Source organism: Zootoca vivipara, chromosome 13, assembly GCF_963506605.1.
Source record: "Zootoca vivipara chromosome 13, rZooViv1.1, whole genome shotgun sequence".
NCBI lineage: Eukaryota > Metazoa > Chordata > Lepidosauria > Squamata > Lacertidae > Zootoca > Zootoca vivipara.
The window spans coordinates 4,784,645-4,805,886 of NC_083288.1; the positions used below are offsets into that span (position 1 = coordinate 4,784,645).

The following is a 21,242-nucleotide window of genomic DNA, read 5'->3' on the forward strand; positions in this document are numbered from 1 at the left end:
AGTCATATTACATCTGCCCTTCAAGGGCTGCGCTGGTTGTAGACTTGTTTCAAGGCACAGTGCAAAGCAGTTGTGATGACCTTTAAAGCCTTAATTGGCTTAGGTTCAAGCTACTGTTGTAGTAATATTAGAGTAGTAGTAGTAGTAGTAGTAGTAGTAGTAGTAGTAGTATCCCGCCTATCTGACTGGGTTGCCCCAGCCACTCTGGGCAGGTTCTAACACAAAAACATAATAAAACATTACACATTAAAAAGCTTCCCTATACACTGTACAGGGCTGCCTTCAGATGTCTTCTAAAGGTTATATAGTTACTCATCTCCTTGACATCTGATAGGAGAGCATTCCACAGGGTGGGCACCACCACTGAGAAGGCCCTCTGTTTGGTTCCCTGTAGCCTCACATTGAGGGATCTGCCAGAAGGCCCTCGGTGCTGGATCTCAGTGTCCAGGCTGAATGATGGGAGTAGAGACGCCCCTTCAGGTATACAGGGCCAAGGCTGTTTAGGGTTTTAAAATTTGGCACCAGCACTTAGGGGCCACCTCTTTCTATAGCACTCTGCCTATATTGTAAGAGGGGCTCTTCTCCATATTCCAGTTATGGTAGAAACTAGAGAAAGGGCCTTTTATGTGACAGTACCTAAACTGTGAAATTCTTCGGCCCAAGTGAATCGGTCAGTCTCCCTTCTCTTATGGTGTTTCACCATATGGCAAAAATCTGATTGTGCTTTGGCACCTGAAACTTATCTGTGTTTTTACTATTTTATAGTAAAAAGAATAAAATATTATGGTTGGCTTTAATTGTTAGCTGCCCTGAGTAGCACATAGGCTAGAATTTTGTATATAAATGAATAAAAGAAAATAAATTACAGTTAGGAATAGTTTCAAATGGTTTAGAGTACAGTGGTACCTCTACTTATGAATTTAATGCGTTCCGAACGGCCATTTGTAAGTCGAAAAAAAATTTGTAAGTCGAATCCCATAGGAATGCATTGGGAGAAAAAATTTGTAAGTCGAAGCAACCCTATCTAAAAATTCGTAAGTAGAAAAAATCCTATCTAAACCGCATCCAAGATGGCGGATGGAGCTCCATTCGTAAGTAGAAACATTCGTAAATAGAGTTATTCGTAAGTAGAGGTACCACTGTACATGTTACTCTGCAACAAATTCCTTTGTGAACCTATCCTCAATGGCCTCACTGAGCCCTCCGTTATGTATATTAGCAAGTAAGAACTCAGTAGTCCCATTTTGCAACTGACTGCATGAGGTCAGTTCATATTATTATTATTTTTACAGTGGCATCAATGTTGCTTCTTCAATGGAAACTGACTTAGGTTTCCTATCCTGAAGGTGCTTAAAATAACTGGGAGCTAGACTGGAAAACTTTGCAGAAGGAAATGTGCATCCTGAGCAATAGCTTGCTCCAAATGGGAGAAACTGATTCACAGCATCCTGCCTCAGAAAGGAGAACAAATCCTATTCTTACTCACAGGAGAGTATTAGATGCACAAGAGATGCCATTCAACATTGAGGGAACAAAGGAAATAGAAAGGTTAAGATGATATGTCACACAAGACCTTGCAATCAAAAGAAACTTCCCTTCCTTTCTGAAGGAAGACAAAAACAAACGCAAGTCTCCTGATCGTGTTTTTCTGATTTAGGTGTCAAGGAGATAACTAATCTTAACCCGCCCATCCTTTTTGCTGACAAAATATTTCCACTGGAAAGTGTTCCCTGACAATGAAGTGTTCACAACATTGATCCAAAGTCAAAAGTTACAGCAGAACAAAAAAAGCAAAATATGTAAAACCAAGGCTCACAACCATCAGCGTTCTCCTGCTAAGCATGTGGTCATAGAATTATAGAGTTGTAAAGGACCCCAAGGATCATCTAGTCCAGGCATAGGCAAACTTGGCCCTCCAGATGTTTTGAGACTACAATTCCCATCATCCCTGACTACTGGTCCTGTTAGCTAGGGATGATGGGAGTTGTAGTCCCAAAACATCTGGAGGGCTGAATTTGACTATGCCTGATCTAGTCCAACCCCTTGCAATGCAGGAATCTCAATTAAGGCATCCACGACAGATGGTCATCCAAATTCTGCTTTAAAAACCTCCAAGAAAGAAGAGTCCACAACCGCGCCACCCAAAGGAGTATTTCAATATCAAACAGCTCTTACTGTCAGAAAGTTCTTCCTGATGTTTAGTCGGAATCTCCTTTCTTGTAACTTGAAGCCATTGGTTCAAGTCCTCCCCTCCAGAGCAGGAGAAAACAAGCTTGCTGCATCTTCCATGTGACAGCCCTTAAGATATTTGAAGATGTCTATCATATCTCCTCTCTGTCTCCTGTCGACTGTGAAGTGATTTCTGAGTGTATTTGAAGAGTTGTCGGCTCAGGATACGTTCTGGTTAACACACCATTAAATTCTCTAGGATGGATGTCTTCTTTCTGTAGGTCTAATCCATGATCATACACATCCTTTTTGCCTCTGCTGAGGTTCATCATCGTTGTTGCACCACCGGTGGCAATTTATACGGTTGCGCTGGTGAGAGCCAGTGTGGTGTAGTGGTTAAGTCTCGTAATCTGGGGAACCGGGTTCGCGTCTCCGCTCCTCCACATGCAGCTGCTGGATGACCTTGGGCTAGTGACACTTCTTTGAAGTCTCTCAGCCCCACTCACCTCACAGAGTGTTTGTTGTGGGGGAGGAAGGGAAAGGAGAATGTTAGCCACTTTGAGACTCCTTCGGGTAGTGATAAAGCGGGATATCAAATCCAAACTACTTCTTCTTCTTCTTCTTCTTCTTCTTCTTCTTCTTCTTCTTCTTCTTCTTCTTCTTCTTCTTCTTCTTCTTCTTCTTCTTCTTCTTCTTCTTCTATTAAAATATTTCCCAACTCATTTAAGCCCTTCCCCTGATAATTCTTTATGCTATTGTTTTTTCTTCTTCAGCTTATCAAAAATGTTTCTTCCTCATGTGAATAAGAGCAGGAGAGGGAATCCAGAGGTACTGCTGTAAGAGGCCCAGAACCTGTAAGAGGGTCTGAGTTTTCATTAAGAAAATAAGCAAGTATCTAACTTTTTTAGAATGAAAGCTGTGCAACAAAATGGGCAGACACCATTTGAAGCAAATGCTTTGTGAGGTATGAACACTTTTCAGTGTTTTAGCCAATAAGTGAAGTCTTAGCTCTGATTTACGAGTGCAATTACTTTTTCAGCGGGAACTCACCAGAACTCAGTTCTGGCACCTCTCTGGCACTAACAGGGGAGGCGTTCACGGTGAGTTTCGGCACCTCTTTTTTAGAAAAACAGCACTGATGAGTGCTATGCATGAATTCTGAGTTAGACACATATTGGAGAAGAAGCAAAAAACAGCACCAACATAACCCAGGAAGTCCTTTCTCCATACAACATAATGGAGACTTCCTGGCTCATTTTGAAGCTGTGTTTGGCCTTCCTTGGTTTCCATGTGACTGTTTTTTCCTCTGAGATTTTTAGAAGGTATTTTAGTGCACCTGTACCGAGGCAATACATGTCCACTCAAAAGCAAAAGGCAGTATCAAAGACAAAAGTTTGTCCTCTCTCAGACAAATTTACTTTCATGCAAAAAGGTTTAAGGCTTGGTCTTGTCTGTTGACAAAAGGCATCAAAGTCCCAGCCTTGAATTCACTATGCATATAAGAAAACCTTTTGAGTTCCCCCTGCCCCCTAATGCCAGAAATGTATTATGACTTTTACAATAGTACAGTCACTTATGGTAGTTAGTTTATGGAGCAGCTGTCAGGTGTTTTATCAAGCCTCTCTTTGGTACCTCTCTTGGGAATAAGACCATAAAGTACCATCTGGCTGAGATCAAGATACAAGTGCTTGACCTCCACATACAGTCCCCGTCAAGCACTTCATTTGGAGCTGGCAAGATGATCAGAACCTGAACATACTGTTCTGTGCAGCTTTGTAATTTGGCAGCATAGAAATGTTCTGCAAATAAACCAAAGTCCACCAGGCTTGTCAGACGCGTAGGCCATACTGAGATTTTAGAAGAGCTGCACTTTTCTGAAAGCAGATAATAATTGTACGACAAGCAGTAGACACCAAAGTTTTTGAATCCCTTGTAAGGGTTTCCCAGACTGTTCCAGACAAGGTAATATAAACAGCCTTCTCAAGAACAAAGAAAGGATTTTGAAAAATTTAAGAGCTCTGTGTGACTTTCAGAGGTTTCCCTCCATCAGTTGTCATCTGTAGGTTTGGAGAGGACTGAAGTAAATGGTCATGCTTAGAGATGAGGAGAGGTTAAGCCATTCAGTTATATCATGAACTTGCACCCAAAAAGTGCCTAAGTTGAAATGGAAGAGAACACATCAATTGTGAATGGCACGTATGTTTAAAAGGTGGGCTTTTCACCAACAAAAGTGTCAGCAGGAACAGACTTTTCTCCCAAATCCAACTTACAATGTTGGATTCACAATTACCGGTAATGAATGTTACCAATGTGTTTTGCCATTTGAATCCAGCTGTGCTGTTTATACCAGAGTCCCCCAAACTGAACTGTGAATTGGCCTTCAAACTCCTAGAATGTTTCCCAATGCAAAAACATGCCCTGTTGCTGTTGTGATGTTGGCATACTGCTTTTCCCCTTAAGAAGACTAGCTGCCACTGAAGCAACAGGACTTTGGCAGAGGCTGGATGGGCATCTAACAGGGATGCTGCTGTTGAGTCTTGCATTGTAGGTCCTGCATTATTAAAGAAGCATGCTGCTAAACCTGTGCCTAATACTCTAATTTTTCCGGAAGAAATATCAACAACCTCAGGTATGCAGATGCCACAACCTTGATGGCAGAAAGTGAGGAGGAATTAAAGAACCTTTTAATGAGGGTGAAAGAGGAGAGCGCAAAATATGGTCTGAAGCTCAACATCAAAAAAACCAAGATCATGGCCACGGGTCCCATCACCTCCTGGCAAATAGAAGGGGAAGAAATGGAGGCAGTGAGAGATTTTACTTTCTTGGGCTCCTTGATCACTGCAGATGGTGACGCCTGCTTCTTGGGAGAAAAGCAATGACAAACCTAAACAGCATCTTAAAAAGCAGAGACATCACCTTGCCTACAAAGGTCCATATAGTTAAAGCTATGGTTTTCCCAGTAGTGATGTATGGAAGTGTGAGCTGGACCATAAAGTAGGCTGATCGCCGAAGAATTGATGCTTTTGAATTGTGGTGCTGGAGGAGACTCTTGAGAGTCCCATGGACTGCAAGAAGATCAAACCTATCCATTCTGAAGGAAATCAGCCCTGAGTGCTCACTGGAAGGACAGATCGTGAAAGCTGAGGCTCCAATACTTTGGCCACCTCATGAGAAGAGAAGACTCCCTGGAAAAGACCCTGATGTTGGGAAAGATTGAGGGCACAAGGAGAAGGGGACGACAGAGGACGAGATGGTTGGACAGTGTTCTCGAAGCTACGAACATGAGTTTGACCAAACTGCGGGAGGCAGTGGAAGACAGGAGTGCCTGGCGTGCTCTGGTCCATGGGGTCACAAAGAGTCAGACACGACTAAATGACAACAACAACAACAATACTCTATTTTTAAAATGCTTGCAAATCGACAGGGATGCATGAGCATGAGCATACCAGTATAGCAATACTCATTTATTGAATTAAGTTTCATTAATTTACACACATCCTAGGAGAACTTAGCAAATAACGATGAATGAAATCTAATCTAGGGGGTATGATCTGGTTGTGGCAGCCCCCTGGTACAGCAGCCATTCCATGAGCAGAAACCCTGTCCTTGCAGCCAAATCCAAAAGGTGTCTTACACGGGCAAAAGTGTTGTTCATCGTTTACCTGTTGTACTCAGTTTTTTATTCTTACATTTGTGTAATAATAATAGCTTGCGGAACAGTGCCAAATCTCCCACTTTTCATGCCACCATTACATGGGATCTCAGTGCACTGTTAGATTCTCAGTGCCAGGGCTTGGTCTGAAGGCATAGGATGCAAAAGCTTTTCTGAAGCTGAGCAGTTTTGGTCTAGTCAGTGCTTGGATAAGAGACTGTCTGGCTACTACACTTGGTATTGGCCAATGGAGGAATGGTTTGGACATGGCTGAGATGGCAAAATCCACATGTTATAGACTTCTTGTGTGGAGAAGAAAATGAAATAATGACATTTGGGTTTGAAGGCTGAAGATAATGTTGGTTTATAGAAAGTACTCTTGCTGGGTGTTATGTTGGAGTGGATGAGTTGAATAATGTTTATATATAGCTGACAGGCAAAGAATCTAAAGTTTTTAGTTTCTTAACTTTATTTCCCCCCTTTAATCGTTTTTCTATCTCTCTATCTCTACCTGTTTCTCTTTATTTTATTTTTTCTTCTTATTCTCTCTCTCTCCCTCTGGATCTGTGTTGCTGTTTTTCCCCAGATTAGCGCTTTAGTTTGGATAAAAAAGATATTGGATAATATTCTTAGTAATTCTCTTTTAAAATTCTAATAAAATTTATTTTTTAAAAAAGATAAAAGTGCCCGGGAACTCCCCTTTAGTTCTAAAAAGAAAGAGGCAGGATATAAATTAAATAAGTTAATTGAAAGTTATTCCCTTTCTTTGCACAAAAGCATCAAACATTGTTGGAAATAAATGTTAATCCTGAATCCAAATTAAAGTCTAGTGGGTTTTGGAGGTTCCTGCATAAGTTTGTTCCTTGTTTTCTAAACGATGGTGACAAAAAGGACTGTATTTAGGGAAACGGAGGAAGCCACATTTTTTTCTTGCCAAAACAAACGTACGCAGACATGTGTAATCTACGCATTTCAGTGCATGTGAAAATATTTGGTGCTGCAAAGTAACTTCCTTGGGTGAAAAGAGAGAGGAAATCAAAACTACTTTAGTCATTGAACATAGGGAATTTGTTTATGAATATCATTTCCTGACAGACACATTCAGCCCAGAACTACCGTGTTTCCCCTTTTTTAAGACACCGTCTTATAACTTTTTTCTCTCAAAAAAACACAGGGTGGCTTATTTTCAGTGGGATGTCTTATTTTTTATTATGGTTTTTACTTTACGGTCTCCTCGGCCGGGCCGCTGGCTCGGGGCACTGCTGGGCTCTCTGAGTGCTCGGCGCTGCAGCAGCCGCCAGTTCCACTCACCATTGTCCACAGATACCAGATTCCCATGCCCTGGCCCAAATGGCAATGCTGCTTATTCAAAGGGTTGTCAGAATTGTGTTTTTATCTTTTGGAAATCCAGCCATTAGGCTAGCTTGTGTCTTAAATTTCAACTTCAGAATGATTTGGCTTGAGACCTGTTCTGAGGAAGGAGAAGGGCATCAGCATAATTTTATGAGCAATTGTTAGATATGTTCACTTACGGGGATACTGTATGGGATTGCAGACTTTTGTTTTGAAAAACAATAGCCCTCGAGACAGGGCTGGAAGACAGAGCCAGGGCAGATAGAGCAGAAGCAGAGTCTGGAAGTATCCCACTGACTGAAAAAGAGCAAGTTTAGAATCTACCAGATCAGAATGCAGCTGCCTCCAGAAGGTCAGGTAGCTCTGTAAATTGGAGGTTTTAAAAGACACCCCAGTTGTCACCAGAACTGGGTATCTCAATACAGGAATGCCTGAGCAGGGACCACAGAAATACTGGGCTAGCAAGCCACACTTGGCCCTCGTCAGGGGCAAACTCATCCTTTGAAGCAGACACACTCTGCTGTGGTATGGATGAGTGCCCCCATGGCACTTTCTGCTGGGGAAAACAACAGAGGCTGGAGTGCCGTGAAGCACACTTGTCTGCAGCAAGAGCCTTACAAGCCAAGGGAAAGCATGCGCTTGTTTTGCTCTGGGCGGCGGGATGGCAGGTGTCCTCGGCTGGGCGGAGGCGAGGCCGTTGGCTCCGGCACTCCGCCCGGCGCTGCTGGGTTCTCCGAGCTACTGGGCGCTCCGTGCGCTCCAGCAGCCGGTTCAGGGCGGCGGGATGGCGGGCGTCCTCGGCTGGGCGGAGGCGGGGCCGTTGGCTCCGGCGCTCCGCACGGCGCTGCTGCGTTCTCCGAGCTGCTGGGCACTCCGCGCACTCCAGCAGCCGGTTCAGGGCGGCGGGATGGCGGGCGTCCTCGGCTGGGCGGAGGCGAGGCCGTTGGCTCCGGCACTCCGCCCGGCGCTGCTGGGTTCTCCGAGCTGCTGGGCGCTCCGCGCGCTCCAGCAGCCGGTTCAGGGCGGCGGGATGGCGGGCGTCCTCGGCTGGGCGGAGGCGGGGCCGTTGGCTCCGGCGCTCCGCCCGGCGCTGCTGGGTTCTCCGAGCTGCTGGGCGCTCCGCGCGCTCCAGCAGCCGGTTCAGGGCGGCGGGATGGCGGGCGTCCTCGGCTGGGCGGAGGCGAGGCCGTTGGCTCCGGCACTCCGCCCGGCGCTGCTGGGTTCTCCGAGCTGCTGGGCGCTCCGCGCGCTCCAGCAGCCGGTTCAGGGCGGCGGGATGGCGGGCGTCCTCGGCTGGGCGGAGGCGGGGCCGTTGGCTCCGGCGCTCCGCCCGGCGCTGCTGGGTTCTCCGAGCTGCTGGGTGCTCCGCGCGCTCCAGCAGCCGGTTCAGGGTGGCGGGATGGCAGGCTTCCTCGGCCGGGTGGAGGCGAGTCCGCTGGCTCCGGCGCTCCACTCGGCACTGCTGGATCCTCCAAGCTGCTGGGCGCTCTGTGCACTCCAGCAGCTGGTTCAGCGCCGTGGGATGGCAGGCCTCCTTGGCCGGGTGGAGGTGAGGCCGCTGGCTCCGGCACTCCGCCCGGCGCTCTGAGTTGCTGGGCGCTCCGCGCTCCAGCAGCCAGTTCTGGGTGGCGGGACAGCATGCAGGCCTCACCCTCCTGCTGCTGCCACAGCTGGCGTGCTAGGTCCCGCTGGCTGGCTGGGGCGCTTGGCGGTCTCGCTCCACATGTCATGGGTGTATGTCTTATTTTCGGGGTATGTCTTATGTTTTGCAAAAGCTTAAAAATCCTGCCATGGCTTACTTTATGACTATGTCTTAAAAAAGGGGAAACACGGTAAGTGTTGCAAAGTGTGGGGGAGGGATGTGAAATTTGAAGCTGCCTGATGTTAAGCAGTAAATGTCTGCTCTGATGGATGGTGGCTTTCCAGCGTGAATATGGCAAAAAATACAAGCGCACATTGCAAGAAATATTTCAAGAGCAAAGCACCATACCTGGGGGCTGTATAGGGAAATGTGCAGGAAGGAGTAGAACAAATTGATGTATTTGTTATATTGATATATATGATGCAGAACAAAGTCATATAGTATACTTGTCATGTACTAAGTTGCATATGTGAAATGGAACAAGACTACATTCTGCATATTGAGTTAAGCTGTAGGGAGGTGATGGCCATGCGGGGGGGAAAACTTCTGGTTTGACTTTGTGACCTTGATCAGATAAGTTAAGACTTCTCAGTCTTTTAACTAGAGGTGCCACGCACAAGTATGCAGACTCTGTCATGCAATGAATAGAGCAGGCATCCCCAAACTTCGGCCCTCCAGATGTTTTGGACTACAATTCCCATCATCCCCGACCACTGGTCTTGTTAGCTAGGGATCATGGGAGTTGTAGGCCAAAACATCTGGAGGGCCGCAGTTTGGGGATGCCTGGAATAGAGCATAGCATTTCTATAGCCCTTTTGAAAACTACTCCACATAATTCATCTCGATGATCCTTGCACCAGCTGTGCAAGGTAAACTAGAATAATCTCCAGACTCATGACCTCCAGAACGAAGGACTACATTCAAGTAACCACACACACAAAACCCCTTTTGGTTTAACATGTTGCGTTTAAAGGCTTCCCATGTTCACTCAAGTTCCAGAATGCTATGAAACTGCAGCTGTTAAGGGCAGACATCACCTTATCTGTCATGTAGAGAAATTGCTTTCTTGGAATGGAAGGGCTATTGGGATCGCAGCCCACGTACCCAGGAAAACAGTCAGAAATCTGCACTTCAGGAAATATCTCTCCAAAGTTTCAAGAAATAGATTCCCAATTCACAAGGAGGTGAATGGTGTTGAGAAACTCAGAAACTAGTACATATATATATATATATATATATATATATATATATATATATATATATGACAAATACAGCTAATAGCTAGGTATGCTTCTAAGGTGATTTAAAAGGTAAAGGTAAAGGGACCCCTGACCATTAGGTCCAGTCGTGACCGACTCTGGGGTTGCGCGCTCATCTCGCATTATTGGCCGAGGGAGCCGGTGTATAGCTTCCAGGTCATGTGGCCAGCATGACAAAGCCACTTCTGGCAAACCAGAGCAGCACATGGAAACACCGTTTACCTTCCCGCTGTAGCGGTACCTAATTATCTACTTGCACTTTGATGTGCTTTCGAACTGCTAGGTTGGCAGGAGCTGGGACCAAGCAACGGGAGCTCACCCCGTCACAGGGATTCGAACCGCCGACCTTCTGATCAGCAAGCCCTAGGCTCAGTGGTTTAGCCCACAGCGCCACCTGGGTCCCCCAAGGTGATTTAACTGTGCGCCTAAAAAGCTAATGTGATGTGACAAATGTGTGTCTGCAGGCATGGCTATCATTACAAGAATGGCAGTCCGCACCTGCAATGTGTACATTTGGTGGCAAATAGCTCTCTATTGACCCAAATAGGCACCACTGACACATTCCCAGCACTGCCCACCAGGCTACATAGACAACGTGCAACATCCAAAACCTTTGCACCAGGCAGGCAACTCACCATGTGGCCTGCACACCCTTCGCACATCCAGCTAGCTATGTCCATAATGCTTTAATCGCCCACAAATAGGGTCCCCCAAGAAATCTCCCCAAGTCTTTATCATGGTCATTTTTCATTGGGAAAAAGAATCTCTGCTATTCTATTTGCTGTATATGCAACATTTTTGACAGATTTACAAGACCCCATTTTGTGGCCCATAATGCCACACACACACTGAAAGTGTTGAAGATAATTATGGTTTTCCAAATGCAATAGTTCAAATACTTAGAACAGTTTTCCTCCCCTCACATCTTTGGCAGATGTCCCCAAGCGAATCGCAAAATGATTTACAGAAGAAAAAACGGCGTGCCCCTCCCCCACCGACTCCTCCAATGCGGAACAGGACAGAAGAAATGGAAGACAAGAGGAAAAGCACCGTTGGTAAGAACAATTTGTTATGATTGCACCTGATGCATGTGCTTTATGCTGATATGCAAGTTGTGTGATAAATTACCGGTAGTACTAATAGTAACATATTCCCACCTGGACAAGAAACAGTGTAATCTGGAAAATTATTAACATGACAGAATGAAAGTCTGGAAATAAGAAATAATCTATATTTTATGAATTGGTTGAAGAACTCTGCTGGAGTAGATAGATGGATAGATAGATAGAGTGTGCAACATATAGTGTATGTTAAATAATTGGTTATATTTCAGTTTTTATTGTAATGTTGAATATTAAACAGCACTCTCCTGGTGCTTTAACATTCCTTTCTTAGGTACTCAGACAACATTCCCCCACCTTTATCTAGCTACAGAAATTACTTACGAAAAAGTGTTGTATATTGTATATATACAAGGACAATAAAACCCAACTTAATGGTTGTTGTTTCATGAGTATATATTGGATATTATGGGCAAAGTTGTCCCATGTCTAGAAATAATAAGTTGTAAATCAGTCCAGGGCAAAAAAGGCACACTCTTCCAAATTTCAAATGAATTTCAAATTTCAAATGAATTTCAAATTTCAAATGAATTTCAAATTTCAAATGAATTTGGTTCAGCTGAAAATTCTTCGCAATCAGTTGGTGTTATACTTAGTCACATCCTTAGCAAGCTGCCATTTGATGGATTGCTAAAACCTATGAGAGAAATCATACACAGCAGCAATAACCAACCAGTACATTAAATTAATCAAGTTACAGCTTTTGTGATGCATTTAAGATTCCATCTGATGGCTTCATGTTCCCTAAGCAACCAGTACATGCATAAATGAACACTCTTAATTGCTTACATTACAAATGCCTCCCATTTTGGAAGAAACCGTTTGGCTTTATGTCTATCTTTATTTCCACTAAATTACCTCATATTTAGTGTTCCAATTTTTAAGTAGCAATAGAAATCCATTAGCTTGGGTATCACTGGTGTGCTTGTTTATATATCTAGAAAGAATGTTGTTATAAAGGACTATTTTTAGAACATTGTACATCCCTTTAATCTCTCTAGATGCTACCGTATAACCTTACTGTTCCCACAAGGGGTACCATCTTGAATAATATATTGAGGGGGCCCAGGTAAGCCCTGGCCGGCACAATCAATCACAGGATGCAGCACGCACACACCATTTGAATGGCAATGGCCATCAACTTTGGGGGGGGCAAAGGGACTTTGGCCCCTAAGAGTTTGCTCCTATGGTTTCCAACCACCCACATTCTACCTCTATATTTACTGGTGACAATGAAAGTTTTGAATTATACCCTGATAATTTCATGCCGTTGCACAGAACATGTTGGATGAAAGAGAATCAGGCATGTGGTTTAATGAGCAAAGCGTCAGGCTTAGCCTGAGGAGATCACGATTCCAGTACCCCCTCTCAGCCGTGGAGCTCACTGGTGTTGTTCGGCCTGTTGCTCTCAGCTAATTTGCAAGAAAAAGTATGTGGGGGGATTTGCCACCCCACCATCCTTGGAGGAAGGTAGACGTCTAACAAATGACATGTCCACAGCATACCTGCCAAGTTGCTGTCAGAGAAATAAGGGACCGGGCCGGAAATAGCAGACCGGAAGTAGCGCTGCCGCTATTTTGGAACTGGGCGGAGCATGCTCAGAAGTGACTTTTGATGCTGCTTTGCCCAGTTCCAAAATGGCCGCCGCACCAGAAGTCGCACTGCAGCCATTTTGGAACTGGGCAGAGCAGCATAAAAAGTCGCTTCTGAGCATGCTCTGCCCAGTTCCAAAATGGCCGCCGCGCCAGAATAAACTGGGGAAAAACAAAAAAAATCCGTTTTTTCAGCTAGGAACAGCTGGAAAAACGGGGATTTCCCAGGGAAAACAGGAGATGACTTGTTGACTTATGCCCCACTTAGTGTGTGTTGGCCGACATGTTTTACATAAATTTAAAGCACTATAGCAAGGATGGGGAACTTGTGACATTCCAGACGTTTCTGGACTCAAGTTCTCATCAGCCTCAGTCAACATGGTCAGGGTTCTGAGAGTTGTAGTTCTGCAATGTCTGGAGGGAAATAAGTCGCAGTGCCTCCATTATAACTTCTAAGAATGTTTGCAGAATTTAACAGCATTTATATGAATGGGTGTTTTGGTGATATCCAGTTAAATAATAGAGTAGACCCATTGAAATAAATCAACTTTACGCCAGGCAATTGATTTGAATGCATCTACTCTGAGTAGGAGAGGTGGATGAAAGAGAATAAAATATGATACAAGGGAAGAATGATGGGTCAGCTGACCTGATCAGACAACGCAAGACCACAAATAGGGCTTGAAGTAAGGAAAATATATATTGCACAAGGCAGTACCTTGTGGTATTCTGAGCACACGCTTTGAAGTTTTTGATTATCATTTAAAAAATACTCCAAAGCATGCCTACACAATACCATACTTGCAAATTATACCATCCAGCAGGCTTTCTCACAATTATGAAAAACGGTGTTTGATTGATTTTCCTAGATGCCCACGACTTAAAAACAGTCAGTATTTATTAGTCGACACATAGACACTTTGGCATAGCCAACTTCCCAGATGCTAATCGGTGGATGGCAGTTTGGAAAAAGTGGTTTTCACATGCAATCGGAGCAACACTAAGCAATAGATATTTGACGATGATAAAAGTAACTAGTAAATTCCAATTGATTCCCCTGTAGGTAATGGACGGCACGTGCCACAAAAGCCTCCTAGAGGCACCCCACGTGGCCCACCCCAGTTAGTGATCCCCCCACCCCCACCATACCCTCCTCCTGACAGAGATACTATGGATCCAACCGTATTGTACAGTGAAGCCGATGTTACAGACCCACCCAAGCTGGTACCTAAACGTATGTTTGAATAATTGCATATTTCTTTTTCTTTACTTCTGGGAAAGGGGGGGGGGCTTTTCCAGACTTTCCTCTGTTCTCTTTCCAGTCATACATGTGCTTTCCTCTCCAGTCTGTCTCCTTTAAAAAAAAATGTGCAATGCATTATATTAATTTGACTAATATATTTGTTTCAAGAATGTCAACTCTTTACTGGTAACAATCATGATCTTACTTCATGCATTTGGATACGAAAATGAGATTCTTTATTTGTTATTTGTTTTTGTTTTTTATAAAGTTTATTTATTTATTTATCTTTGGTTTTCTTGTTGTTTCCTCTCATTTCAACATAGCTTTGTTCTTTTTTCCCTCGCTTTCAATGAACATTGTAGCCCATTTTCCACAAAAATACTTTTTTGAGTTATAATATTAAATAGCCCACATTTATTCTCGTATCTGTCTAGTTTTTACAGTCTACAGCTCTGCCTTTTTCAAAAGCACCTGACTTATCATAGGTATAAAACTGTGTTGGGGGGGAGGGGAGACGGCATTTTTAAATGCTAAAAAAGTAATAATGAAGAACAAAATTCACAGTTTTTCATTAAATTTTGACTGTTTTTTAATAGAAGTTTTGTAAATGTATTTGCATCTGCAGTCAGGAATGGAGCAAGATTGGAGGGGAAAATATCATGAAAACTAACCATTGTCTAGGGACGCAGGTGGCGCTGTGGTCTCTAAACCACAGAGCCTAGGGCTTGCCAATCAGAAGGTCGGCGGTTCGAATCCCCGCAACGGGGTGAGCTCCCGTTGCTCGGTCCCAGCTCCTGCCCACCTAGCAGTTCGAAAGCATGTCAGAGTGCAAGTAGATAAATAGCTACCACTCCAGCGGGAAGGTAAACAGCGTTTCTGTGCGCTGCTCTGGTTTGCCAGAAGCGACTTAGTCATGCTGGCCACATCACCCGGAAGCTGTACGCCGGCTCCCTCGGCCAATAAAGCGAAATGAGCGCCGCAACCCCAGAGTTGTCCGCGACTGGACCTAACGGTCAGAGGTCCCTTTACCTTTAACCATTGCCTGGGTTAAAGCAGCCTGCCTCTTTTTTACAGACAGTTTGGAACTGTATGGACAGGGCCCCCCAGTATTACTGACTACCCATCTGCTGACAGGGCAAGAAGGAAGGCTGACTTGAGACAGCACTGGTGGGGGCCACATTTCTGTCACAGTAACAAAACTGGGACCTGAGCCCTTCCATCTAAAACAACTTAAGGGGGATGGGGAGTTTGAAGAGTCTGTCTCTGATTCTTCCCCTGCCTAATACCCAAGTTCCAGAGTCAGTGGCCTAAAGGAACCCAACTAGATATGGAGAGCAAGTTCAAGGGAAAGCTAGTGTTTGCTAAGGTTAGGGATGGGGGACAAATTTGATTCAGTTTGCATTTAAAGCCGAATTTATCATAGCCTCACCTTCCAAAAAAATACAAGATTCAAAACACAGCCGTCCAAAATGTGCATGTCTATGAAGTTGTGATTTTTTTCCTTTACAATATTTTATTTTCAAAACAAAAACACAGCAAAACAGTACAGTGGTGCCTCGCTTAACGAATGCCCTGCTTAACGAAATTTCCGCTTAACAAAAGGATTTTTTGAGCGGAGGTTGCCTCGCTAGACGAATTCGTTTTATGAAAAATTCGTCTAGCGAATCGCGTTTTCCCATAGGAATGCATTGAAATTCAATTAATGTGTTCCTATGGGCAAAAAAAAATCCGAAAAAAATCCAATGCATTCCTATGGGATTCGCTAGACGAATTTTTCGTTATAAGAAAAGACCTGTGGAATGAATTAAATTTGTCTACTGTATATCAATGCACCTATGGCATAGTGACAATATTACATTCAGGCACACCCTGCCCTGAAATTGGTGGGAAGGAACCAACCTCCCATTGCAAAACAGCAATGCTCAGTTCAGGCAAAATAAAAAGAACAGCGACTTGGTATTCCTAGCTGCCAGTCACGATCCTGGATAAAATTTCTTTCTAAGCCTTCTGGCAAATATCTCTTTGTCCATGTAAAGAAATCATTTGGGGATAATTGAGGGAAACAACCATATGTGGGAAGGCTGATGCCCAGCACAGGTTCCTAGGTTAATGTCTAGTGAAGAGAAAGAATTCCCATTCCAGTTCAGTCTCTTAGCCCAGATCTCTGTCCCAGTGCCAAGTGGCCTGAGGGTTGGCTTCCTGCGTTGTGATGTAGCAAAGCCATGGAACCAGCCACTTCTTGCCAGCTGCCACCCAGTCCCCTTTCTGCACAGAACCCACTTTTACCGGGTTTGCGTCTCCGCTCCTCCACATGCAGCTGCTGGGTGACCTTGGGCTAGTCACACTTCTCTGAAGTCTCTCAGCCCCACTCACCTCACAGAGTGTTTGTTGTGGGGGAGGAAGGGAAAGGAGAATGTTAGCTGCTTTGAGACTCCTTAGGGTAGTGATAAAGCGGGATATCAAATCCAAACTACTCTTCTTCTTTACATTTCATACATTGTGAAAATACAAAATGTAAACGTGGTCATTAGCAGAGTCCCATGGTGTGATTTGCAAAATACTGAATTCAGTTGTTTTTTAAGTACTTTGCAAATGCATCTATTCAAGCCTTCCCCAGCCTGATGCCTTCCATATATTTTGGGATGCAGCTCCCATAATCCCTGACTGTTGGCAATCTTGGCTGATGCTGATAGAAGCTGTAGCCCCAAACACCTGCAGGGTACCTCGTGGGGCAAAGGCTGCCCTGTGAGCTTTCACCTGAACTCTTAAAGGTGCACTTAAGTGCGAATTAGGTCTATGTCAAAGGGCTATTTGAAGTAGAAAGGACTTTGATTTGGGGGGTTTCTTCCATAAAGTATGTCTTACAGAATTGATCCACAGATGTTAATAAAGTGCCAGAATAGAAGACTCATTATGCTAGAACTGTTTTTGTGAAGTTTCCCCACCAAATATTGTCCCAAGTAGACTTACGATTCAGAACCACCAGCAGCGTTTCCGTATGTGTGTCTATAATAAAAACTGTCGCTTTCCAAAGCAGTGTAAAATAGATAAATTGGCAGTTGTTAAATATCTGACTTAAGAACTTGTCACTGGAATTCTTCCAGTATCGAGAACTTGCCTCTGGAGGTTTTTTTTTTTAAAAAAAATGTTGCTTGCTGGGGAGAAATCTTAGGACTGCCATATCTCAGTCCTGCAAATCTGAATGGCCTGATATACATATTATGCAAACTATTTGCTGATTATGCAAATCACATGGTAGGTTGCAAAATAGCTGTGCAGCTCTCTTTTGCTGACTTCCCATTCCAAATAATCACTTCCAAAAATGTTTTTTATAGGAATAAAACTGATGGCAGAATTTTCTTAAATAAAACTGATGGCAGAATTTCCTTAAATATTCTTTCATGCAAAATGTATTTGAAACTTCAAAACCTACATAACAAATAATACCATCTTGGATATTGTAAAAAGACTTCTGTCTTCAGTCTTTACCTAGTAAGATTACCAGATTTTTTTCAAAGAATCCGGGGACACTTTTTTTTGAAAAGAGAAAAGTTATTGAAAAGAGAAAGTTATTTTTAAAGAAAAATTAAGGAGTAATATCTTCTCTTCTGTGGTCCCCTCTGTCGTGCGGCCTTCCTCTGGGCCCCACCTGCTCTCTTGGAGTGCTAGCTGCCGTGGAGTAGGCTCAGGTCAGGCGTGGGCTTGGCCACAAGTCCTTGCCCTCCCAGTGCTCTCCTACCTCTTTCCCTCAGCGGCATTTTTCTCCTTCCTCTTTCTCTTCCTCCTTCTCCTCTCCTTCTCCCTGCATCGGCTCCGGGCTTTTCCTGGCCCCAGAGCGCTGCTGGGCAGTCGGTGTGTGTGTGTCACAGTGGTTCCCCAGTTGACACGCCGGGCGTCCCTGCTTTCCCCTCAGCAGTGGCAGCGGCAGTCTCAGCAGCCCGGAGCCAGCCTGGTAGCGCAGTTGGCTCTGGCAGGCTTCAGGAGTTGCTCGCTGCCTTGGTGCCCACAATTGTATTTTAATATTCTGTTGGAGCCACCCAGAGTGGCTGGGGAAACCCAGTCAGATGGGTGGGGTATAAATAATAAATTATTATTATTATTATTATTACTACTTGCTTGCCATTTTGTGCTTTGACCTATTTGTTCTCCTTAAATGATCTATCCTTTTGGACCACTAAGCATACATATATGTGTGTATTGTGTGCATTTCTAACATTACTGATCCATGGATGTCTTTGTCTTTAATTTATTAATCTGCTTTTCTCTATTACATTATTTTGAGATTGGTTGAGCTTTCATACTGTGTCGGCCTTAAAAGAATGATTTGTCACATGCATGGTTTGCAGAAATTTTAATGAATTAACATCCTCATCGGAACATATTTATGGGAGAGTAAGTTTCCACTGTGTTTGTGGGAATTACTTACCTGGTTGCAACACTATAATCTATTCAGCAGTAAGTCCAGCTGAGATCAGTGAAACTTACTGCAAGGCAAGTGCTTATAGGAGTGTCATCAAAAGATTGCATTGAGTTCTGTGTGGTGCTTGCATGCCTAGATAACAATATATTATGCCATCATGAAATGTTTTGAAATATAAGCCTGTTCATATAGTACTTGGCCATCGGGGTGAGATCGGGAGTGGACCTTAGGCTTGCATGCTCTGTGATTTGGACTCATACTAAACATGTCACTCTAATGCAGGGTTGGGGAACTTCTAGGCTGTTGGCATAATGTGGCTTGAAAGTCCTCCACACCCAGCAACTCTTTCTCAGCCACGCCCTTGCCCCAGCTACACTCTCTGTGGGCCCACTACACACCAGATAGAATTGTGCTGACCCCTGGTCTAGATGATGAATGCTGATCGTCTGAAGAGTGGGCCTGATTTTTGTCCCCAAGCCCAGCATCATAATGGAGATGAAAATACCCTCCGCTGAAAGCTGATCCGCTGATAAACCAGGGCACTGAATAAGGGGGAGAAAGGAAGAGTTGTGTGCAATTGCATGTATGATTGTATGCATGTCTGGCCCTGACCGTTTTTGGGAATGCAGCCTTCAATAGCTTTCCACTGGAGTAATCTGCCCCAAGCCCAAAAGATTCCCAACCATCTAATCCAGGCATGGCCAAACTTGGCCCTCCAGCTGTTTTGGGACTACAACTCCCATCATCCCTAGCTAACAGGACCAGTGGTCAGGGATGATGGGAATTGTAGTCCCAACACAGCTGGAGGGCCAAGTTTGGCCATGCCTGATCTAATGCATTGTTTTATTACATGCAGGGAGCTTTTTGTATAGGGGGAGCAATAAAAAAATCTATCGCCATTCATGAATTAAGCAAATTCATGTTTGCTTAATAGAAAACATCCTTCACTTCCCTATGGCTGAATGCAATGCATTGTACGAAATTGCATTGAAATCCCCCCTAAATTTCATAAAATCGAAGAGTTTCAAGTCCAGATTTGCTGCTTGATTCGCATGTGGTGATTTGAGAGGGAGATTCAGTCTCAGGAACTGGGTAGAGCGGCGGGAAGAAATACAGTTAGTAACGACAGTGATGTTTTCTAACTTTTAAAACTGTATTTTGATACTGCCGCAGACAATGGCAACAGCAGAGCGCTCCTACTGGGGAGACAAACCACCATTTCATTTCCTCTACAATGGCTCTGGATGTAGTGTTCTGGGGCATTGTGGAGCCCCCATTTCCTGCCACACTGCCCCAGAATTCTGGTTACAGGTAGGTAGCCGTGTTGGTCTGGATCGAAGTAAAATAAAAAAATTCCTTCAGTAGCACCTTAAAGACCAACTAAGTTTTTATTTTGGTATGAGCTTTCGTGTGCATGCACACTTCTTCACACGTATCTGAAGAAGTGTGCATGCACACGAAAGCTCATACCAAAATAAAAACTTAGTTGGTCTTTAAGGTGCTACTGAAGGAATTTTTTTATTTTACCCCAGAATGACACTATGTCCAGTACCAATGCCTGAGGAATTTAATTTCTATGAATTCTGACATGGATGGCCTGCACCTTTCAGAAAACTCTGCAGGTTAGAATTTATTTTATTTCTTTATTAAATTTCTATGCTGCCCTTCATCCAACAATGATAGGGCGGTTTACAATATATTGGGAAAGCAAATTATGAAAAGCTTCCTTGCCTACTGCCCCAGAAGCTCTTGGGCCAAGGAGACTGCTTCATTTACTTGTCTACCACAATTTCATTTTTAAAAAACTAAGCAATTTACAACAGAAGCATTACAGAAGATGTGCTTACCCTTCAAATTTTCTCTTGTCCAAATTTTGTGATGCACCCCAATGATTCTACCGAGATGTGTATTTGAGGATAAAATATGTTTGGAAATGTGTACAATGAAATAATACATATTTAGTTATATTTTTGTGATTAAATATTATTCAAATACAAATTTTGTGCAAATTGTTAAAACATTGGCAAATAAATGCGGAAGCTAGAAGGAACAGATGTATGAATGAATACACACAAATGTGATAGAGACCAGACCTAGAATGATCTATACATTCCTAGAGTCAAGGTCATTCTGAGGGAAAACGAAAGAGTGACTGGACTGATGAGAAAGGATCTCTCTGCTCAGGCATCCCCAAACTGCGGCCCTCCAGATATTTTGGCCTACAACTCCCATGATCCCTAGCTAACAGGACCAGTGGTCAGGGAAGATGGGAATTGTAGTCCAAAACATCTGGAGGGCCGAAGTTTGGGGATGCCTGTCTCTGCTGTTGATGGCAGCCAATTTTTTAAAGTTAGTAAAGAGCCACCCTCACTGCTGCTAATGCTGATCTCTCCCAAACTTGGGAATGAATTTCATTACCCACCCCAGTTGCTGAAATAACTCCCTATTGCAGGGACCTGAGGTTAATATTTCTATCTCCCATTCAAGTTGCAAGTTCTTTTTTGAGGGCTGTGATTTCAGCCCTACAAAGGGTTCCGTGATCTTAGTTTCCAAACCAGAGGTCTATCGAGTAGGGTGGCTACTCTGAATACCGAAGTGGGCCATCTGTACGTTAGAACAGTTGCAATTCTATTTACAAAAAACTGCATTAATTTTTGCTCATGCTGGCAGCAGTCATAAAGGAATGTGTTGGATGTTTAATCCTATGCATGTCTACTAAGAACTAAGCCCCATTGAGCTTAATGGAACTCACTTCAGGTAAGATTGCAGCCTAACATATTTTGTTCAGTCA

The 21,242-nt window shown here is 43.8% G+C and overlaps 1 protein-coding gene across 13 annotated transcripts in view; it reads left to right on the top strand.

Moving 5' to 3' along the window:
- COBL (cordon-bleu WH2 repeat protein) overlaps positions 1–21,242 on the top strand; it is a 99,833-nt gene that overhangs the window by 51,576 nt on the left and 27,015 nt on the right. For 12 of the 13 annotated variants that reach the window (XM_060282184.1, XM_035136100.2, XM_035136101.2 and 9 more), the window contains 2 exons: positions 11,010–11,130; positions 13,852–14,022. In XM_060282184.1, coding sequence (XP_060138167.1) covers positions 11,010–11,130; positions 13,852–14,022 — 292 coding nt within the window. The remainder of the gene's footprint in view (positions 1–11,009; positions 11,131–13,851; positions 14,023–21,242) is intronic. The other variant, XM_060282187.1, reaches the window with a different exon arrangement.